Genomic DNA, 17500 nt, shown 5'->3' on the forward strand with positions numbered 1-17500 from the left:
CTTAACAGCTCTGCTGGAGTGCTCTTTGCCTCCTCCTGCAGGCCAGGATGTGAATATCCCACTAGTAATTGGAATGAATTTGTGGACTCTCCATGCCATAGGAAAGAAATACACAAATATATATGCATAAATATAAACATATTATACATATACAAACCTTTTGTCTGCATAATTTGTTAAAATAGTAAACCATGCCCCTGTATATTAATTAAGGGACATGGCTTTTTCTTTTTAACAAATGATGCAAAGAGATAGCATTTTTTTTTTAAATTATGTAGACATATACTGTGTCAGTTGCTATTACAACTTAGCATTTTATTATGCAGCTTAAAAAACTGGCAACAAAAAGTTCACTTTTGCAGCTAAGGGGTAAATGCTTGTAAAAAAACAAATAGTATTCTTGTAAGAAGTCTGGCCCTTGTTATCACCTTTTACAAGTGAGAGATCACAGAAAAAACACAAACTGACCTTCAGAGCTGCAGATGCCGATTAAAAGAATGCACTACCAACTTAACTGGGGGGGGGGGGGGGGGGGGAGTGATTGACACTTCATCTGTCTTAAAGCAACAGCTGCCGGTGTGCTTGCTATAGTTTGGTAAAAGCACAGCCAGCAGACTAACTGAAGCCAAAAAACTTCTGCTCCTCTGAGATAGTCGCAATAGGGATAGTAGCTGCACAGGGCACTATGCTGCTGCTTCAGATGCTGACATTATGAGCAGGCATGGAAACTATAAATATCATCATGGCATGAGCAGTGATGACATCTGCAGCAATAGCTTTTAAATGTTTCCTAACAGACAAATCTATCATGTTGCTTGCAATTTACTACCCCCTTCCCTTTCTCACATTGTTGAATATGGTAAACACCGGGTGGCTGCTTCTGCTTTCCATTGCAAACAGTGTGTGGGGTGTGTGCAGGAAATTATTGTCAACTTATAAGTACTGACCAGAATACATGTGTTTGTTCGCAACCTGATTCAAAGCTCTGACACAGGCTGCAAGCAGAAACATCCGCTCACTGCGAAGGGGTAATGGGGCGGAGCTACAAGAATGCTGTGACCTAAAAAAAGAATCCAGCCGCACCGGCCTGAATTTTAGGTTTGGCTGGCAGTGGCATGCAGATGTTTGTGGGGGGCACCTATAGGTGTATTAGAGGCATCTATCTGGGGCGCCAGGGCTTACCTTTAGGGCGCCCTGGCACCCAGGTTTTTTGAGTAATTGAATTAAAGTATCGGTTTGGGCATCAGAGAATTTTGGATGCATACAAGTACACATGCAAATGCTCAGTATCGGTGCTTCTCTAGTATAGTGTGGGCTAAAACGTTGGATGTAACCCACCACAAAATAAAGTAAGTGTATTTGAAGAGACACTGAGTCTTCTTCTTGAAATATGAGTATTCAAATAATCCACAACACCAAGGTAGTCTTCACAATATAACTTTCTTTTCATGTCACAATACGACGTTTCGGCCCCTCTGGCCTTAGTCATGTTTTTGAAATATGAATACATAGTAAGACTTAGTACAACTTACTCGTTTGGAGTGCCTAATCCACTTGGAAAAAGTTAATTATTAATATATAAGAGTTCAGAAAACCATGTGCTAAAATCTGGGTTTGGATTGTGAATTTACGAAGCCCTGAAGCTACTGCTTTACAGCACACATACAAAACACAGCCAATAGCTAACTCAAAGGTGCCTCAAGGCCTACAGCATCTACTGTTAAGTCACACAGGAGAACTACAATTACCAGCATGATACAGGGCTTAACATTAATCTTGCCTGGAGCATGGTAGTATACTGTCAGGCTGTGCTGTATACCCTTCTTGGATCCCTGTAGTTACTGCCTGCCTTAGGACCCAGGGCTCTGCTTTCTAGTGCTCAAAACACTCTGTAGACCTGGAGCTGTGCTTCAGGCTGATACCGATAACCTGCAGTGCCAGTTTGTACAGGGACCTAAACAACACTAACTCTTCCTTGCATTAGCTGCAGAGTACAGCTCATTTACACTTTGGTTGCCAAAGAACAAAATACACCACAGCCAAGATGTCAATTACTGTCATGTGTGTAAGTAGCAGACAAGTAGATCATCATTACCCTGGGCAGTATATGAATGCGTATACATTAATATGTGAGTGAATGTAATTTTATCATCATTACCCTGGGCAGTATATGAATGCGTATACATTAATATGTGAGTGAATGTAAAAGTGTATATTATAATGTGTGAGTGAGTATAATAGCTGGTGTACTACACAGAAAATTTTGTCAGCTGGGTGGAATAATGAAGTAGCTAGGTGGGGGTAGTATAATATGTTGCAATATAATATTTCTTTCATATGACATGGAGAGTCCACAACGTCATTTCAATTACTAGCGGGATATTTAACTCCTGGACAGCAGGAAGAGGCAAACAGCACCCCAGCAAAGCTGTTAAGTGTAACTGCCTTACCCATAACTCCCAGTCATTCTCTTTGCCTCTGTCAATGAAGGTTGTGCGAAGATAGTGTCTGAAGATTTGAATCCTTTTATGGGTACTTTTCCCTGCAAGGATTGGGGTCTAGCTGTGTCCATGCCAATCTCTTGAGTAAGAATAGTGGTGGCTTTTAGCAATAAAAAGGCGACGAGGAAGTGTTTGCTTTACTTTTAACACTTTGCAGAATGCCAGAGTTGTTTACTCTGTTCTTTCTTTTCATACAGGTCAATGACAGGGAGTGAAGCCCCTGCCACACCTAAGGCTCAGCATCTATCATGCAATTGGATCCAAGGTAAGTGCTTTTGCCTTCTAGGTACAGAAGGATAGCAGCACTTAGGAGGTTAAAGTGAAAGTAAAGTATTCCTTATTGCAATATATCCTAATACTCTATTGGTTCAATATATCATTTTCGCCTGTTTATTTTTTCCTTTACTTCGATCTAATCATTTATATTTCAATTATTTATTTCCCTACCGTTATTGGCTTTACTCCTCCCACCCTCCTCTTCCTGGATTTTGTAGTCATTACGCATAGAGCAGTCCCACCCGCTCTACACGTAGGCTTCAAAGCTCGTTCACGATATTGCTATCTATTGGCGATCGGCGTCCAAATGCGCATGCAAAGTTTCTCATCCCCTATCGGAAATGCGCATGCGTCAAAACGGTTGGGATACATAATACTGAATGAATAGAAACAATGCATGCGGGAATTGTGAACGCGCGACTGACATCAACTTGTTTTTATTGGACTCCACGAATGCGCATTCGATGCGAGCAGGCTGTGACGTAGCTTTCTGGCCGCCGATCGGCCAGAAAGTCAATTGGTAAATACAAAAAACGTGACCAGGAAATAAAGTGACTCAGCAGAGACGGGCTGAATTGAAGAGGCCAAAAATATGCGGTTACATGCAGCGAAAAGGGTATTTATGTGCACAATTTAAAAATATCATGAATGAAAGTGCTAATGTTTTTTAATCATTTATGTAAATCTGCAGAGCTGAAGACATAAGTTTACTTTCACTTTAATCCTCTTTTCAGATCCTTCATTTGGACTTAAAGGGACAGTTTACTCAAAAAAATTCTCCCCTTTAATTTGTTCCCAATTATCCACTTTACTTGCAGGAGTGTATTAAATTGTTTACAAGTATTTCCATTAACCTTATATTGGCATTTGAATTAGTTTATTTAGCCTGTGGTATATCCCCACCCATCCCGAAAGTTTTTGGCCGCAAGGCCAAGCTGTATTAGCACAGCCAGTAGAAGAAATTACACTCCCAGTGGGTTATAGAAGAGAAGGTAATACAATGTTAATTTTTCATTGTTCTCTCCAAGTATTGGTGATTGGTTTATGGATATAAGATAAAGAAGCAGGTATATTTACACAATGTGATAAAGTAATCAGATCTGATTATACCTACAAGCTCAACCCATTTTATTAGGTTGCGGCTTCAAAAACACAAAATCAGCCAATTCATATACACAAATAAGCCTTAAAAAATCAAATCTCATACATTTTACACTCTGCAGCTGGTAAAAAAAGTAATTGGAAACACATTAAGGGAAAAACAATTTTATAGTATACTGTCCCTTTAAGGAGTCATTAAGGACATGGCACTTGGGTATTTTTATTAGTATGAGTAAGGTCGGTTTATTTGAGGAGTTTCACTTGGCCAGTGGAGTTTAGGGGATAACAGGAGTTCTTTATTGGTTACCTCCCATTTAATTACGCTTCTAGGTTAGAGGCTTACATTTTTATTTGACATTATTGGGCTACAGGATTAACATATATTCAGTTTAAAAGGTCTTAATACCTAAGCCGAATTATAAACAGCAGTTTTTCGTGCTTTTTTAGAGCGGTGTAAATTTATGTGTCACAGTTTCTTTTCTGAGACCGCACTTCCGCTTTTACGGAGTGGAGTGGTTATAGAGTGCAGCCGTCTGACTCTGCTTGGACATTTTCTAAATCGGATTCTGTTAATCAGCTCACCGGATACCCAGGAGGAGGAAATCACTTCCAGAGTTTCCTCTTACTAGTGGGACATTTTTTTCTGGCCGGTAGGAGTCTAGGGCATCTGAGGCAGTTTTTTTAAAGTTAAACTTAAATAAAACGAGTGTAGCATTTCATATTTACTAATTAAAATTTAATACTTTTCTGAAGGATTAAAGCTTTTATTTTTGCATTAAAATTCTATATTTGAACATTGCTTGTGGGACCGTTATTCTAGACTATGGATACAGATCAGGATAAATCTCTATGGATAGATGTTTGCTTTGTTTAGACAACCAGGATTGCCCTACCTAGGCAGTTTTGTTCATCCTGTTTAACAAAAACTTTAAAATGCAAAGAAAAAAAATTCTCCCTTCTGAGCAAAGTGTCTCTCAGAATTCTGGTGTGTGTGAAGTGCCTCAGCTTTCTCCTCAGAAGTCCCAAGCCTTCCTGTTGCTGACTATTTGTGACTCATGGCGCACTGTTCCTAAAGTAGAAGGGGCTACTCTTGCCAAGAGAACTACCATTCCTATAGAGCAGTGTTTCCCAACCGCGGTCCTCAAGTACCCCCACAACAGGCCTGGTTTTCATTATGGCTGAACCAGTAAACAGGTGAAGTAATCAACCTGCTCTCATCCATCAGCTGATTATTTCACCTGTGCTCTAGTTCAGCTATAATGAAAACCAGGACTGTTGGGAGTACTTGAGGACCATGGATGGGAAACACTGCTATAGAGGATAGTTGCTCTTTTAAGGATCCAATGGACAAGAAGCTAGAGGCTTACTAAAAAAAAAAGGATTCATATCCATCAAGGGTTACAGCGGCAACCAGCAGTGAGTATTATTACGGTTGCGGGAGCTGCATCTTTTTGGTGCGATGCATTGTCTGATTTTATTACACAGTAGAGGAGATCCAAGATAGGACCAAAGCTCTCAAATTGGCCAATACCTTTATCTGTGATGCCAATATGCAGATAATTTGCCTGGGAGCTAAGATGTCTAGCTTCACGGTTCTAGCCCGCAAGGGCTCTGTGGTTAACATCTTGGTCGGCCGATGTCTATTCTAAAGGCCAAGCTTTTGGCTTTACCTTACAAGGGAAAAACTTTGTTTGGACCTGGTCTGGCAGAGATCATATCGGAGATTACAGGCGGAAAGGGATCTTTCCTACCTCAGGACAAGAAAAATAGACCTAGAGAGATCGTCAAACCTCTAATTTTCATTCCTTTTGTAACTTAAAGGGACAAAAGTCCTCAATTTCCAATTCTAAACCAGATCAACCCAGATCTTCAATGCTCTATCAGAGCAGTCTCAACTGTCGTTAATCCGGTTTATCAGATTCCAATCGGACAACATCACCTCAGTGGCTTACATCAACCACCAGGGAGGGACTCTGAGTTACTTAGCTATGAAGGAGGTTACTTGCATTCCACGATTGTCTCCTATCTGCCATGCACATTCCAGGAGTGGACAACTGGGAAGCAGATTTTCTGAGCAGACAGACCTTTCATCCCGGGGAGTGGGCTCTACATCCAGAAGTGTTCTCTCAGATATCCCGCAAGCGGAGGGTTGCAGAGTTGGATTTGATGGCGTCCAGCCACAACGCCAAGGTCCCAAAGTACGGTTCAAGGTCAAGAGATCCTCAGGCCATTCTGATAAGATGCTCTAGCGGTTCCTTGGAGGTTTTCTCTGGCTTATCTGTTTCCTCCGTTTGCTCTCCTTCCACGAGTCATTGCTCGTATCAAACAGAAGAAAGCATTGGTGATCCTAATAGCTCCTGCATGGCCTTGCATGATCTGGTTCACGGATCTAGTAAGGATGTCATCTCAGAGGAAAGACCTAATTCAGGGTCCTTTCCTCCATCCAAACCTAGATTCTCTGAAGCTAACTGCTTGGAGATTGAATGCCTAGTTCTGTCTAAACGTGGTTTTTCTGAAGCAGTCATTGAAACTATGATACAGGCTCAAAAACCGGTTACTCGCAAGATTTACCATAAGATATGGCGTAAATATCTTTTTTGGTGTGAATCTAAGGTATTCTCCTGGAGCCGGGTGAGGATCCCCCGGATTTTGTCTTTTCTTCAACAAGGCCTGGATAAGGGTTTATCGGTTAGTACTTTAAAGGGAAAGATTTCTGTGTTATCTATCCTTTTGCACAAATGTCTGGCAGACCTACCAGATGTTCAAGCCTTTGTACAGGCCCTAGTTAGAATCAGGCCTGTCGTTAAAATCTGTTGCTCCCCGTGGAGCCTTAATTTAGTTCTTAAAGTTTTGCAGCAGGCTCCGTTTGAGCCAATGCATGTTGTTGATATTAAACTGTTATCCAGGAAAGTTTTGTTTCTTGTTGCCATTTCTTCCGCTCACAGAGTCTCTGAGCTCTTAGCTCTGCAGTGTGATTCTCCCTACCTTTTTTTTTTTCATGCTGATAAGACTGTCCTTCGTACTAAATTGTGTTTTCTTTTTAAAGACACGAGTCCACGGATCATCTTCATTACTTATGGGATATTGACCTCCTAGTCAGCAGGAGGCGGCAAAGAGCACCACAGCAGAGTTGTTAAATAGCTCCTCCCTTCTATACCACTCCAGTCATTCTCTTTGCCTACGTTAGTGATAGGAAGAGGTAAAGTGAGGTGTTAGTATAGATTCTTCAATCAAGAGTTTATTATTTTTAAAGTAGTGCAAGATTGTGCTGCTTTGTTCTAGGGTGTAGCCGTAGTCCATATCAGTCTCTTCAGTAGAGCTTTTGGTGGCTTTAGAGCAATAGGAACTGGTGGGACATAATTCTCACTGCGCCTCCTATACATTTATGCTGCCCTAATCCTGATAGCCTAAGCACATTTAACTCAGGCTTTTCTTATTCCACAGGGCTATGTGAGGGAGAGGACCTCTTAAACCTGCTGGACTGTCCTGCTGTCGGACAGCATTTAAGGTAAGTGCTAACTTTGTTTATTCTGGGGAATAGACTCAAAGGAAAGTGGGCACTTTAACTTTATTTGGAATTTACATAAGACTCATACAAAGGAGCTTCTTATGTTGGGACATCAATCCCTCTTATTTGGAGGGTTTGGGAGGACAGCCATGAGTTCAGGCACTGGGGCTGGGAGTTTAGCGCATTTTGTTTATGGTGGTTTCGGTTCCTGTTAAACATTTACTCCGATCGGGTAATGTGTTTTTTGAGTTACGCCCACGATGGGCAGGGGTATAGTTTCGCACGCTGCCTAAGTTAACTGCGCAGTATTCAGCAGACAAAAGTGGACGTCTGCATACTGTGGCTCTACAACCGCATGTTTTTCTGACTATTTAGGCTAGCGGTTGTAGCGCTATTGTACCCCTGAGCATCCGGATCGTTTCAGATCTAGAAGTGTTGAGACCAGGGAGTGAGTCCGTTTGGCAGGTAGGCACCTCAGCAGAGTAGCTGAGGTGTAAGGGTGTCTGAATTTAATTTTGTTTAGCTGCTGGGATACGTTTTTCTCTAATGCAGTAAAAAAAATAGTGTTTAAAATTTAGTAACTTTTTTTTTTTGATTATCTTTTGTCTCTTTCTTTGAGCATATATTTCTCATAGTAAAAAGGGTTACCTTTGTAAATTCTTAAAGAAACAGTAATGTTTTGTATTTTTTTTAAAAAATAAAAAATGTTATTACATTGTTTTTTTCTTATTGTGTTTTAGTATGGACATAGGAGCCGTGCAAAATGTTACTTGCTCCATGTGTTTGGATGCAAATGTGGAACCACCGATCCCTTTCTGTACCTCATGTATTGAGAGGGCTTTAAGTTATAGGGAAAATATTTTTCATGAGCAAAATTTTTCAAAAGCGGATGCTTCTCAAGAGTCTAATGACGAGATTCAGAGTATGCCGCAGTTTTTTCCCCAAGCGTCCCAAAATTTAATGCCCGCACAAGCAGTGCCCTGTACTTCTGCTCTATCGCCTGCTGGAGCTACCTTAAAAGACATAGCTGCGCTTATGTCTTCCACAATTTCTGATGCGTTGTCTGCGTAAGAGGAAAGACAACCATGTTGTCAGTGAGGTTTCTGATGCAATGGTGGCAATCTCAGATGTACCCTCCCAGGGAACTGAGATGGAGGTTCTATCAGAAGGCGAAATTTCAGAATCAGAAGGTTCATTATTGCCTTTGACTGATTCAGAGGTTGTATCTTTCAAGTTTAAACTAGAACCATCCGCCTGTTACTCAGGGAGGTTTTGGTTACTTTAACCGACTGATTCTAAAGTAGTGGTCGCTCCTGCAAAGTCGAGTAAATTGGACAGATATTTTGAAGTTCCCTCTTACTCAGACGTTTTTCCAGTGCCAAAGTGAGCTTCAGAGATTGTTTCCAAGGAGTGGGAGAGACCAGGTATTCCCTTCTCCCCATCTCCTATTTTCAAGAAGATGTTTCCTATAGCGGACGCTATCAGGGAAGCATGGCAGACGGTTCCTAAGGTGGAAGGAGCTATTTCCACCCTAGCCAAGCGAACAACTATTCCCATTGAGGATAGTTGTGCTTTTAAAGATCCCATGGACAAGAAGTTGGAGGGTCTACTTAAGATTTATGTTCACCAGGGTCTGCTATTGCAGCCGGCTGCATGCATTGCTACTGTCACTAGTGCAGCAGCTTATTGGTTTGATGCTCTGTCTGAGTCTCTCAGAACTGAGACCTCTTTAGAGGAGATCCAAGATAGGATTAAAGCTCTGAAGTTAGCCAATGCCTTTATTACGGACGCTTCTCTGCAAAATTACTAAATTAGCAGCTAAGAGTTCGGGGTTTTCTATCCTAGCCCGCAGAGCCTTATGGTTAAAACCTTGGTCTGCGGACGTGTCAAAGTCTAAGCTTCTAGCGATTCCTTACAAGGGGAAGAACTTGTTTGGACCTGGCCTGACAGAAATTATCTCTGATATCACGGGAGGTAAGGGTCATCTCCTTCCGCAGGATAAGAGAAGCAAACAAAAAGGATGACAGTGTAATTTTCGTTGCTTTTGAAATTTCAAGGGAAATTCTCTCTCTTCCTCCTCTAAACCAAAACAATCTAAGCCTACTTGGAGACCCAATCAGTCTTGGAACAAGGGTAAGCAATCCAAGAAACCTGCTGCTGAAGCCAAAACAGCATGAAGGATGTGCCCCCGATCTGGGACCGGATCTGGTAGGTGGCAGACTTTCCTTCTTCGTTCAGAATTGGGTTCGGGACGTTCAGGATCCCTGGGCAATAGAAATAGTGTCTCAGGGATACAAACTGGAGTTCAAAAATTTTCCTCCCCGAGGAAGATTTCTTCTTTCAAGATTATCGGCAAACCAGATAAAAAAAAAAAAGAGGCGTTCTTACATTGTGTAAGAGACCTCATCTCCCTGGGAGTGATTATTCAAGTTCCAGTACAGGAACAGGGGCAGGGTTTTTATTCAAATCTGTTTGTAGTTCCCAAAAAGGAGGGAACCTTCAGACCTATCTTAGACCTCAAGCGTCTCAACAAGTTTCTCAGAGTTCCATCATTCAAGATGGAAACTAATCTTACCATTCTTCCATTGATCCCGGAGGGTCAATTTATGACGACAGTGGATTTAAAGGATGCATTTCTACTAGGGGTGCCTAAAATAATCGATTCTGTGATGCATCGCGATGCAGCCTGTTAACGATGCTGCATCGATGCAGTGCAGATCAGAATCGATTCAGGGGTGACATCATCACGCAACGTCACATGACCCCGCCTCTCTCACATAGCAGACGAGCCGACAGCATTTGTGTCAGGATTAATCTGGTTACAGCCCCCAGCTACACCACATCAGGACTTGCTGTGCACACTGCGCACTGGATATCTGACCCAGAGAGCATTACCAATAGACCTCCTCTCACACATAAATGTTCCGGTCAGGAATTTTTATGACACCTATCCTAAAGAGCCGACAGCAGCCTCATGTAAACAGTGAATCTTTTCTTGTATTCACTGTTTACTGTTGCGGTCTCTGCTGCATGTTTCCTCTCTGTCAGACCCCTAGCCCAAACGAGCATTTGAGGGTTGCTGTAAAACTTTTGACTTACTGTATCTAATAGCAACCCTCAAATGCTCGTTTGGGCTAGGGGTCTGACAGAGAGGAAACATGCAGCAGAGACCGCAACAGTAAACAGTGAATCTATAATACAAGAAAAGATTCACTGTTTACATGAGGCTGCTGTCGGCTCTTTAGCATAGATGTCATAAAAATTCCTGACCGGAACATGTGTGTGTGAGAGGAGGTCTATTGGTAATGCTCTCTGGGTCAGGTTTCAGATGTCTGCATGTACTCCGTGAGAATGTTTGAGTGAGTACACTGCTGCTGGTTTTCCTTTGTAAAAAAAATCTACAGATACATTTCTGTGCATATTGTAGTATTATGTTTATAAGTGCTCTTCCATCTTACACAGTTGTTTAAAAGATTATTATATATACACACACAATATATATATATATATATATATATATATATATATATATATATATATATATATATATATAAAATATGGAATAGAACAAGATCATGAAAATCATGGGCAGTAATCGTGATGCATCGCGATGCATCGTAGAATCGAATCGTATCGAATCGTTACGATGATAATCGTAATCGAATCGTTAGACAAGTGAAGATGCGCAGCTCTAATATCTACATGTTTCTATCCACAGAGATAATCACAAGTTCCTAAGGTTTCAGGTTTGCCTTTCTGGACAAACACTTTCAGTTTGTGGCTCTTCCTTTCGGTGTGGTCACGGCACCCAGAATTTTTACAAAGGTTCTGGGGTCTCTGCTGGCGGGTCTAAGACCGCGGGGCATTGCGGTGGCGCCTTATCTGGACGATATTCTAATCCAGGCGCCATCTTGTCAACAAGCGAGGTCTCATACCGACATTGTGCTATCCTTCCTGAGAACTCACGGGTGGAAGGTAAATCTGGAAAAGAGTTCCTTAATCCCGAAGACAAGGGTGACTTTCTTGGGAACTCTAATAGATTCTATATCTATGAGGATTTTTCTGACAGAGGTCAGGAAATCAAAGATTCTAGATACCCGTCGAGCCCTTCAGTCCAATCCTCAGCCGTCAGTGGCTCAGTGCGTGGAAGTAATCGGACTGATGGTGTCGGCAATGGACATCATACCGGTTGCTCGGTTTCACCTCAGGCCTCTGCAGTTAAACATGCTCAGGCAGTGGAATGGAGATTATGCAGATTTGTCTCCTCGAATAACCCTGGAACAGGAGACGAGGGACTCTCTTCATTGGTGGTTGTCTCTGGATCATCTATCCCAGGCAACCTGCTTTCGCAGACCTTCCTGGGTGATTGCGACAGACGCCAGCGTTTTAAGGTGGGGAGCTGTCTGGGGTTCCCTAAAGGCTCAGGGAGTGTGGACTCAGGCAGAGTCTGTCCTTCCTATAAACATCCTGGAACTAAGAGCGATCTTCAATGCTCTTCTGGCCTGGCCTCAGTTGGTTTCGGCCCAGTTTATCAGATTCCAGACAACATCACGTCAGTGGCTTACATCAATCATCAGGGAGGAACGAGGAGTTCCTTAGCGATGACCGAGGTAGCCAAAATAATCCGGTGGGCGGAGGCTCACTCTTGCCATCTGTCAGCGATCCACATCCCAGGGGTGGACAAGTGGGAGGCGGACTTTCTGAGCAGGCAGACCTTTTATCCGGGAGAGTGGGAACTCCATCCGGAGGTGTTCTCCAACCTGACTCTCAAATGGGGTCGGCCGGAGTTGGATCTTATGGCATCTCGTCAGAATGCCAAGCTCCAGAGATATGGGTCGAAGTCCAGGGATCCCCAGGCGGAACTGATAGATGCTCTGGCGGTTCCTTGGTCCTTCAATCTGGCATACCTATTCCCTCCACTTGCGCTTCTTTCTCAGGTCATTGCTCAAATCAAGTAGGAGAGGGCACCGGTGATCCTCATTGCACCTGCTTGGCCGTGCAGGATTTGGTATGCAGATCTGGTGGACATGTCATCCCTGCCACCTAAGAGACTTCCATTGAGGAAGGACCTTCTCATTCAAGGGCCCTTCCTTCACCCAAATCTAGTTTCTCTGAAGCCGACTGCTTGGAGACTGAATTAATAATCCTATCCAAGCGGGGGTTTTCTGATTCAGTCAGAGACCATGATCCTGGCTCGTAAGCCTGTAACTAGAAAGATTTACCATAAGATATGGCGTAAATATCTCTATTGGTGTGAATCTAAGGGCTACTCATGGAGTAGAGTTAGGATTCGCAGAATTTTGTCTTTTCTCCAAGAAGGTTTGGAGAAGGGTTTGTCGACAAGTTCCCTAAAGGGTCAAATCTCTGCCTTATCTATTTTGTTACACAAACGTCTGGCAGATGTCCCAGATGTACAATCATTTTGTCAGGCTTTGGTTAGGATCAGGCCTGTGTTCAAACCAGTTACTCCTCCATGGAGTTTGAATTTAGTTCTTAAAGTTCTTAAAGGGGCTCCGTTTGAGCCTATGCATTCCTTAGATATTAAGTTATCTTGGAAAGTTTTATTTCTTGTTGCTATTTCTTCAGCTCGTAGAGTGTCTGAGCTCTCTGCGTTGCAATACACTTCGCCTTACCTTATTTTCTATTCAGATAAGGTAGTTTTACAGACTAAACTAGGTTTTCTTCCTAAGGTTGTTTGTTTCAGATAGGAACATTAATCAGGAGATTGTTGTTCCTTCCTTGTGTCCTAATCCTTCTCAAAAAGAACGTCTTCTGCACAATTTGGACGTGGTCTGTGCTTTAAAATTTTACTTACAAGCGACTAAGGACTTTAGTCAGTCCTCTTCTTTGCAATTTTCTCTGGAAAACGTAAGGGTCAGAAAGCTACGGCAACCTCTTTCTTTTTGGCTGAAGAGTATCATCCGCCTTGCATATGAGACTGCTGGACAGCAGCCTCCTGAGAGGGTTACGGCTCATTCCACTAGGGCTGTTGCTTCTTCATGGGCATAAAAAAATGAAGTTCTGTAGAACAGATTTGCAAGGCTGCAACTTGGTCCTCTCTTCACACTTTTTTCTAAATTTTACAAATTTGATACTTTTGCCTCGGCTGATGCCGCTTTTGGGAGAAAGGTTCTTCAAGCAGTGGTGCCTTCCGTTTAGGTTCCCTGTCTTGTCCCTCCAGTATCATCTGTGTCCTCTAACTTGGGTATTGTATCCCATAAGTAATGAAGATAATCCGTGGACTCATTGTGTCTTTAAAAAGAAAAGAAAATTTATGCTTACCTGATAAATTTGTTTCTTTTTAGACACGAGTCAACGGCCCGCCCTGTTTTTTTTTTTTTAAGACAGGTTATTTTTTTGTAAACTTCAGACACCTCTGCACCTTGGCTTTTCCTTTCTCTTCCTAACTTCGGTCGAATGACTGGAGTGGGAGGGAAGGGAGGAGATATTTAACGGCTCTGCTGTGGTGTTCTTTGCCGCCTCCTGCTGATCAGGAGGTGAATATCCCATAAGTAATGAAGATGATCAGTGGACTCATCGTGTCTAAAAAGAAACAAATTTATCAGGTAAGCATAAATTTTCTTTTCTACCAAAGGTAGTATCGGATCAAAATATTAATCAGGAAATTGTTGTTCCTTCTTTTTGTCGTAATCCTTCTTCTCAAAAGGAACGTATTTTGCATAACTTGGATGTTGTGTGGGCTCTAAAATTTTACTTACAAGCTACTAAAGATTTTCAGCAATCTTCTGCCCTGTTTGTTTTCTCTGGAAAGCGTAAGGGTCAGAAGGCCACTTCTACTTCTCTGTCTCTCTGGTTGAGAAGTTTGATTTGTTTGGCTTATGAGACTGCTGGACAGCAACCTCCTGGGAGAATTACGGCTCATTCCACTAGGGCGGTTTCCTCTTCTTGGGCTTTCAAAAATGAAGCTTCTGTGGAACAGATTTGCAAGGTGGCAACATGGTCCTCTCTGCATACTTTTTCAAAATTCTACAAATTTGATACTTTTGCTGAGGATTCTTTTGGGAAAAAGGTTCTTCAAGCGGTGGTGCCTTCTGATTAGGTCCATCTGCCTTTTTTCTCCCTCCCTATTCATTCCGTGTCATCTAGCTTGGGTATTGGTTCCCACTAGTAAATGGAATGACGTTGTCGAGTCTCCATGTCATAGGAAAGAAAACAAAATTTATGCTTACCTGATAAATTTAATTCTTTCCGGACATGAAGAGTCCATGACCCTGCCCTCTCCTTATAATTTGGCATTTTTTTCTGTAAACCTCAGGCACCTTTTCACCCTTGTGTTTCTTCCTTTTCCATTTCCTTCGGCTGTATGACTGGGAAATATGGGTAAGAAGTTACACTTAACAGAATTGCTGGGGTACTCTTTAATATCCCACTAATAATTGGAATGATGCCGTGGACTCTCCATGTCCGAAAAGAAATTTATCAGGTAAGCATACATTTTGTTTTTCTTCTACCTAAAAGCACAAATTCATTGCTTAATTTAACAAAATGTATTTAAAGTGAAGGTCCATTTTGATGAATTAGTGCCCGGTTTTTAATTAACCTAATAAAAACAAAAGGCACTTTAATTAATTGAAATTGACATTTTACCGTTTACTTAAAAAAAAATAATTACCTTTTAATCCTTGCAGCAGGTCCAGCGATTCCCCCCGTCTGTCGGAAGCCTCTGTAGATGTCAGAAATGACGAATCAGGCTTCCTCCAATCACAGCTTCCCCCCCGGGGGAATCTTGGCCTGATGCAACGCTGTGATTGGAGGAAGCTGGATTCGTCATTTTGGACCCAAAAAGACTGCTTGTGATGCATGGAGGAAGTGCTGGAGCGCCTGCCTGGATTAAAAGGTACGTTTTTGAAGAAAACGAGTGAAATGTCAATTTTGATGAATTAAAGTGCCCTTGTTTTTAATAGATTTATTAAAACACCGGGCACTAATTCATCAAAACGGACCTTCACTTTAATGATACCATGTGCAATAAGTATTGACGTATTTTAATATTTGCTAATTTTTCCTGAATACTGGATGGTCAGTAAAATCTGGCATCTGTCAAGCCTTAGTGACTGGTAATTGGTAGATCGCTAGATGCAAAATATAACTTTTAAAATCATTTGCCTAAATCTTTCACACTGAAGACATTGGTAAGAAAAAAAAAATCTAATTAAGTACCATCATATTTGCCTGCTAGAGAGGCAGCTCAAGTTAAAACAGGATTGAGTATTAGTTTTAACATTTCTGATTAGGGAATTAGGTGTATTTTGAACGGTTATTCCCATTACAGAAATCTGGTTCTTATCTAGCTTGCAGTGCATCAATTAGCCATCAGTTACATTATTCTCATCTGGGGACAACTGTATTTCAGTTTTAGAAACCAACAATATTAAGGAATTAATGTATGCAAATATATGAAAATCAAATAAAAAAATAAGGGACTTAAAATTAAAGGAACCAAGTCTCACAGGATCTTGGGTTTTGTCAACATTCTGTTCATTAAAACAACTGATCTGGTAGGTTCATATACAAGTGCATTCATAATTTGGTAAGAAATATGCTGGATTATTTACAGAAAATGCAATATACTAGTGACAAGATAGCTCTAAATGCATCTCCATACCTGAAACCTCTCAGGAAGATCTGTGGTTCGGATCTCATTATCTTGATCTGTTAGATGGCTGCTCTCCAGTTCACTGGGTTCATAAATCTCAAAGATACTGCGTCTGCTCACTCGCTTTTTGGCTGTTTTCTTCGGTCTAACACGTGTCTCTCCCTCTGCCTCATCATCCTCATATTCATATTCCTCCATCTCTTCATCATCCTCATTGTATTTCTCAAATTCATCATAATCAAAATCAACTCCAAAGATCTCTTGAGCTTCTTGTAGGGCTCTGTAAAAGGACAAAAATTCAAGAACTGCTAGATAACCATCTTCCTCAACAAACATTGATGTACAGATAAAATACTTTCTAAAACAAAAATTGTTTCCCCAAATTGTTTGCTGCACTAAATTTTTTCGAGCTACAAGTTTAGATTATGTAGGGACGTCTGGGCACTAACACAGCAACACTAATTTTAAATAGAAAGTTAAAGAAAAGAAAACTGATCTGTAACAATCAAGTTACAACCAATTCAGAGAAGTGTTACATATTTAATCAAACATAAAAATTAAGATCTTACGCATCAGTGTATCCAGGCAATTTCTTTCTCCATTTGGGTTTCTTCAGCGGCTGACCATCATCATCAACAATAAAATCATCAATGTCTGGGGAGTGTAAAAAAACAAAAAAACAAAAACACAAATTTTTAATGCCATACCATTAACACAAATTTGTCCATTATATAGTCAGATGTAACACTATGGTACATATTTGTAGATGCATATTAAACTTGAGAATCCTACCTGATTCTTCATCATCATCTTCCTCCTCTTCCTCAGGGTGTGCAATGGGTTGTTCAACACGCTCATGCCCCTCCTCATCCTCCCCATCCTGGAAGATCTCCTCAGCAATTGCCTCTTTCTCATGCTCCTCCTTGCCAAAATCTTCTTCCTCCTCATCCTCATCATCAGACATCTTTCGAACTCTTCTGAACTTTTGCTGTAAAAGGAATTACAATTAAATATTTAAATAAAGTCAAAGTTCTTGGTTGTAGTACAAAATAAGGAGGATTCCCAAATGCATTAAAGATTCAAACAAGACCTAGCACACTGTGCACCCAATTAGAAAGTATCCACAAAAAGAATCTACCAATATATATAAAACATTTGGATAATGGCACAAGCGGACGCCTGCCCATTTCTAGCAAAAGGTTGTATAAACATATGAATATATTACTATAACTTTTGAACTGAATTATACACATCATTAAAATTTAGATAAAGAGGAAGAATGATTGCTTACACTTTGGACCCATACATAAATGAAAAGTAACTCCAGTACTTGTGTAGCAAGATGGGTTCAAAATTGCCGGGGCCCCGCATAACAGCACTTTATTCCTCATAGATATAAATGTATTGCATTCAAAAAAGGTAGCAAGTCAACATTTCAGTAAACAGACCTTAATCATGTCACACAAAGCAGAACTATATAAAGCTCATAAGATTCTC

General features: G+C 41.2%; 1 protein-coding gene across 1 annotated transcript in view; it reads right to left on the reverse strand.

Moving 5' to 3' along the window:
- Nucleotides 1-17500, reverse strand: part of SUPT6H (SPT6 homolog, histone chaperone and transcription elongation factor) — a 270720-nt gene that overhangs the window by 231912 nt on the left and 21308 nt on the right. Inside the window, 3 exon segments of the mRNA XM_053706195.1 lie at nucleotides 16013-16283; nucleotides 16573-16657; nucleotides 16796-16991. Coding sequence (XP_053562170.1) covers nucleotides 16013-16283; nucleotides 16573-16657; nucleotides 16796-16991 — 552 coding nt within the window.

This window comes from Bombina bombina, chromosome 3, assembly GCF_027579735.1.
Source record: "Bombina bombina isolate aBomBom1 chromosome 3, aBomBom1.pri, whole genome shotgun sequence".
NCBI lineage: Eukaryota > Metazoa > Chordata > Amphibia > Anura > Bombinatoridae > Bombina > Bombina bombina.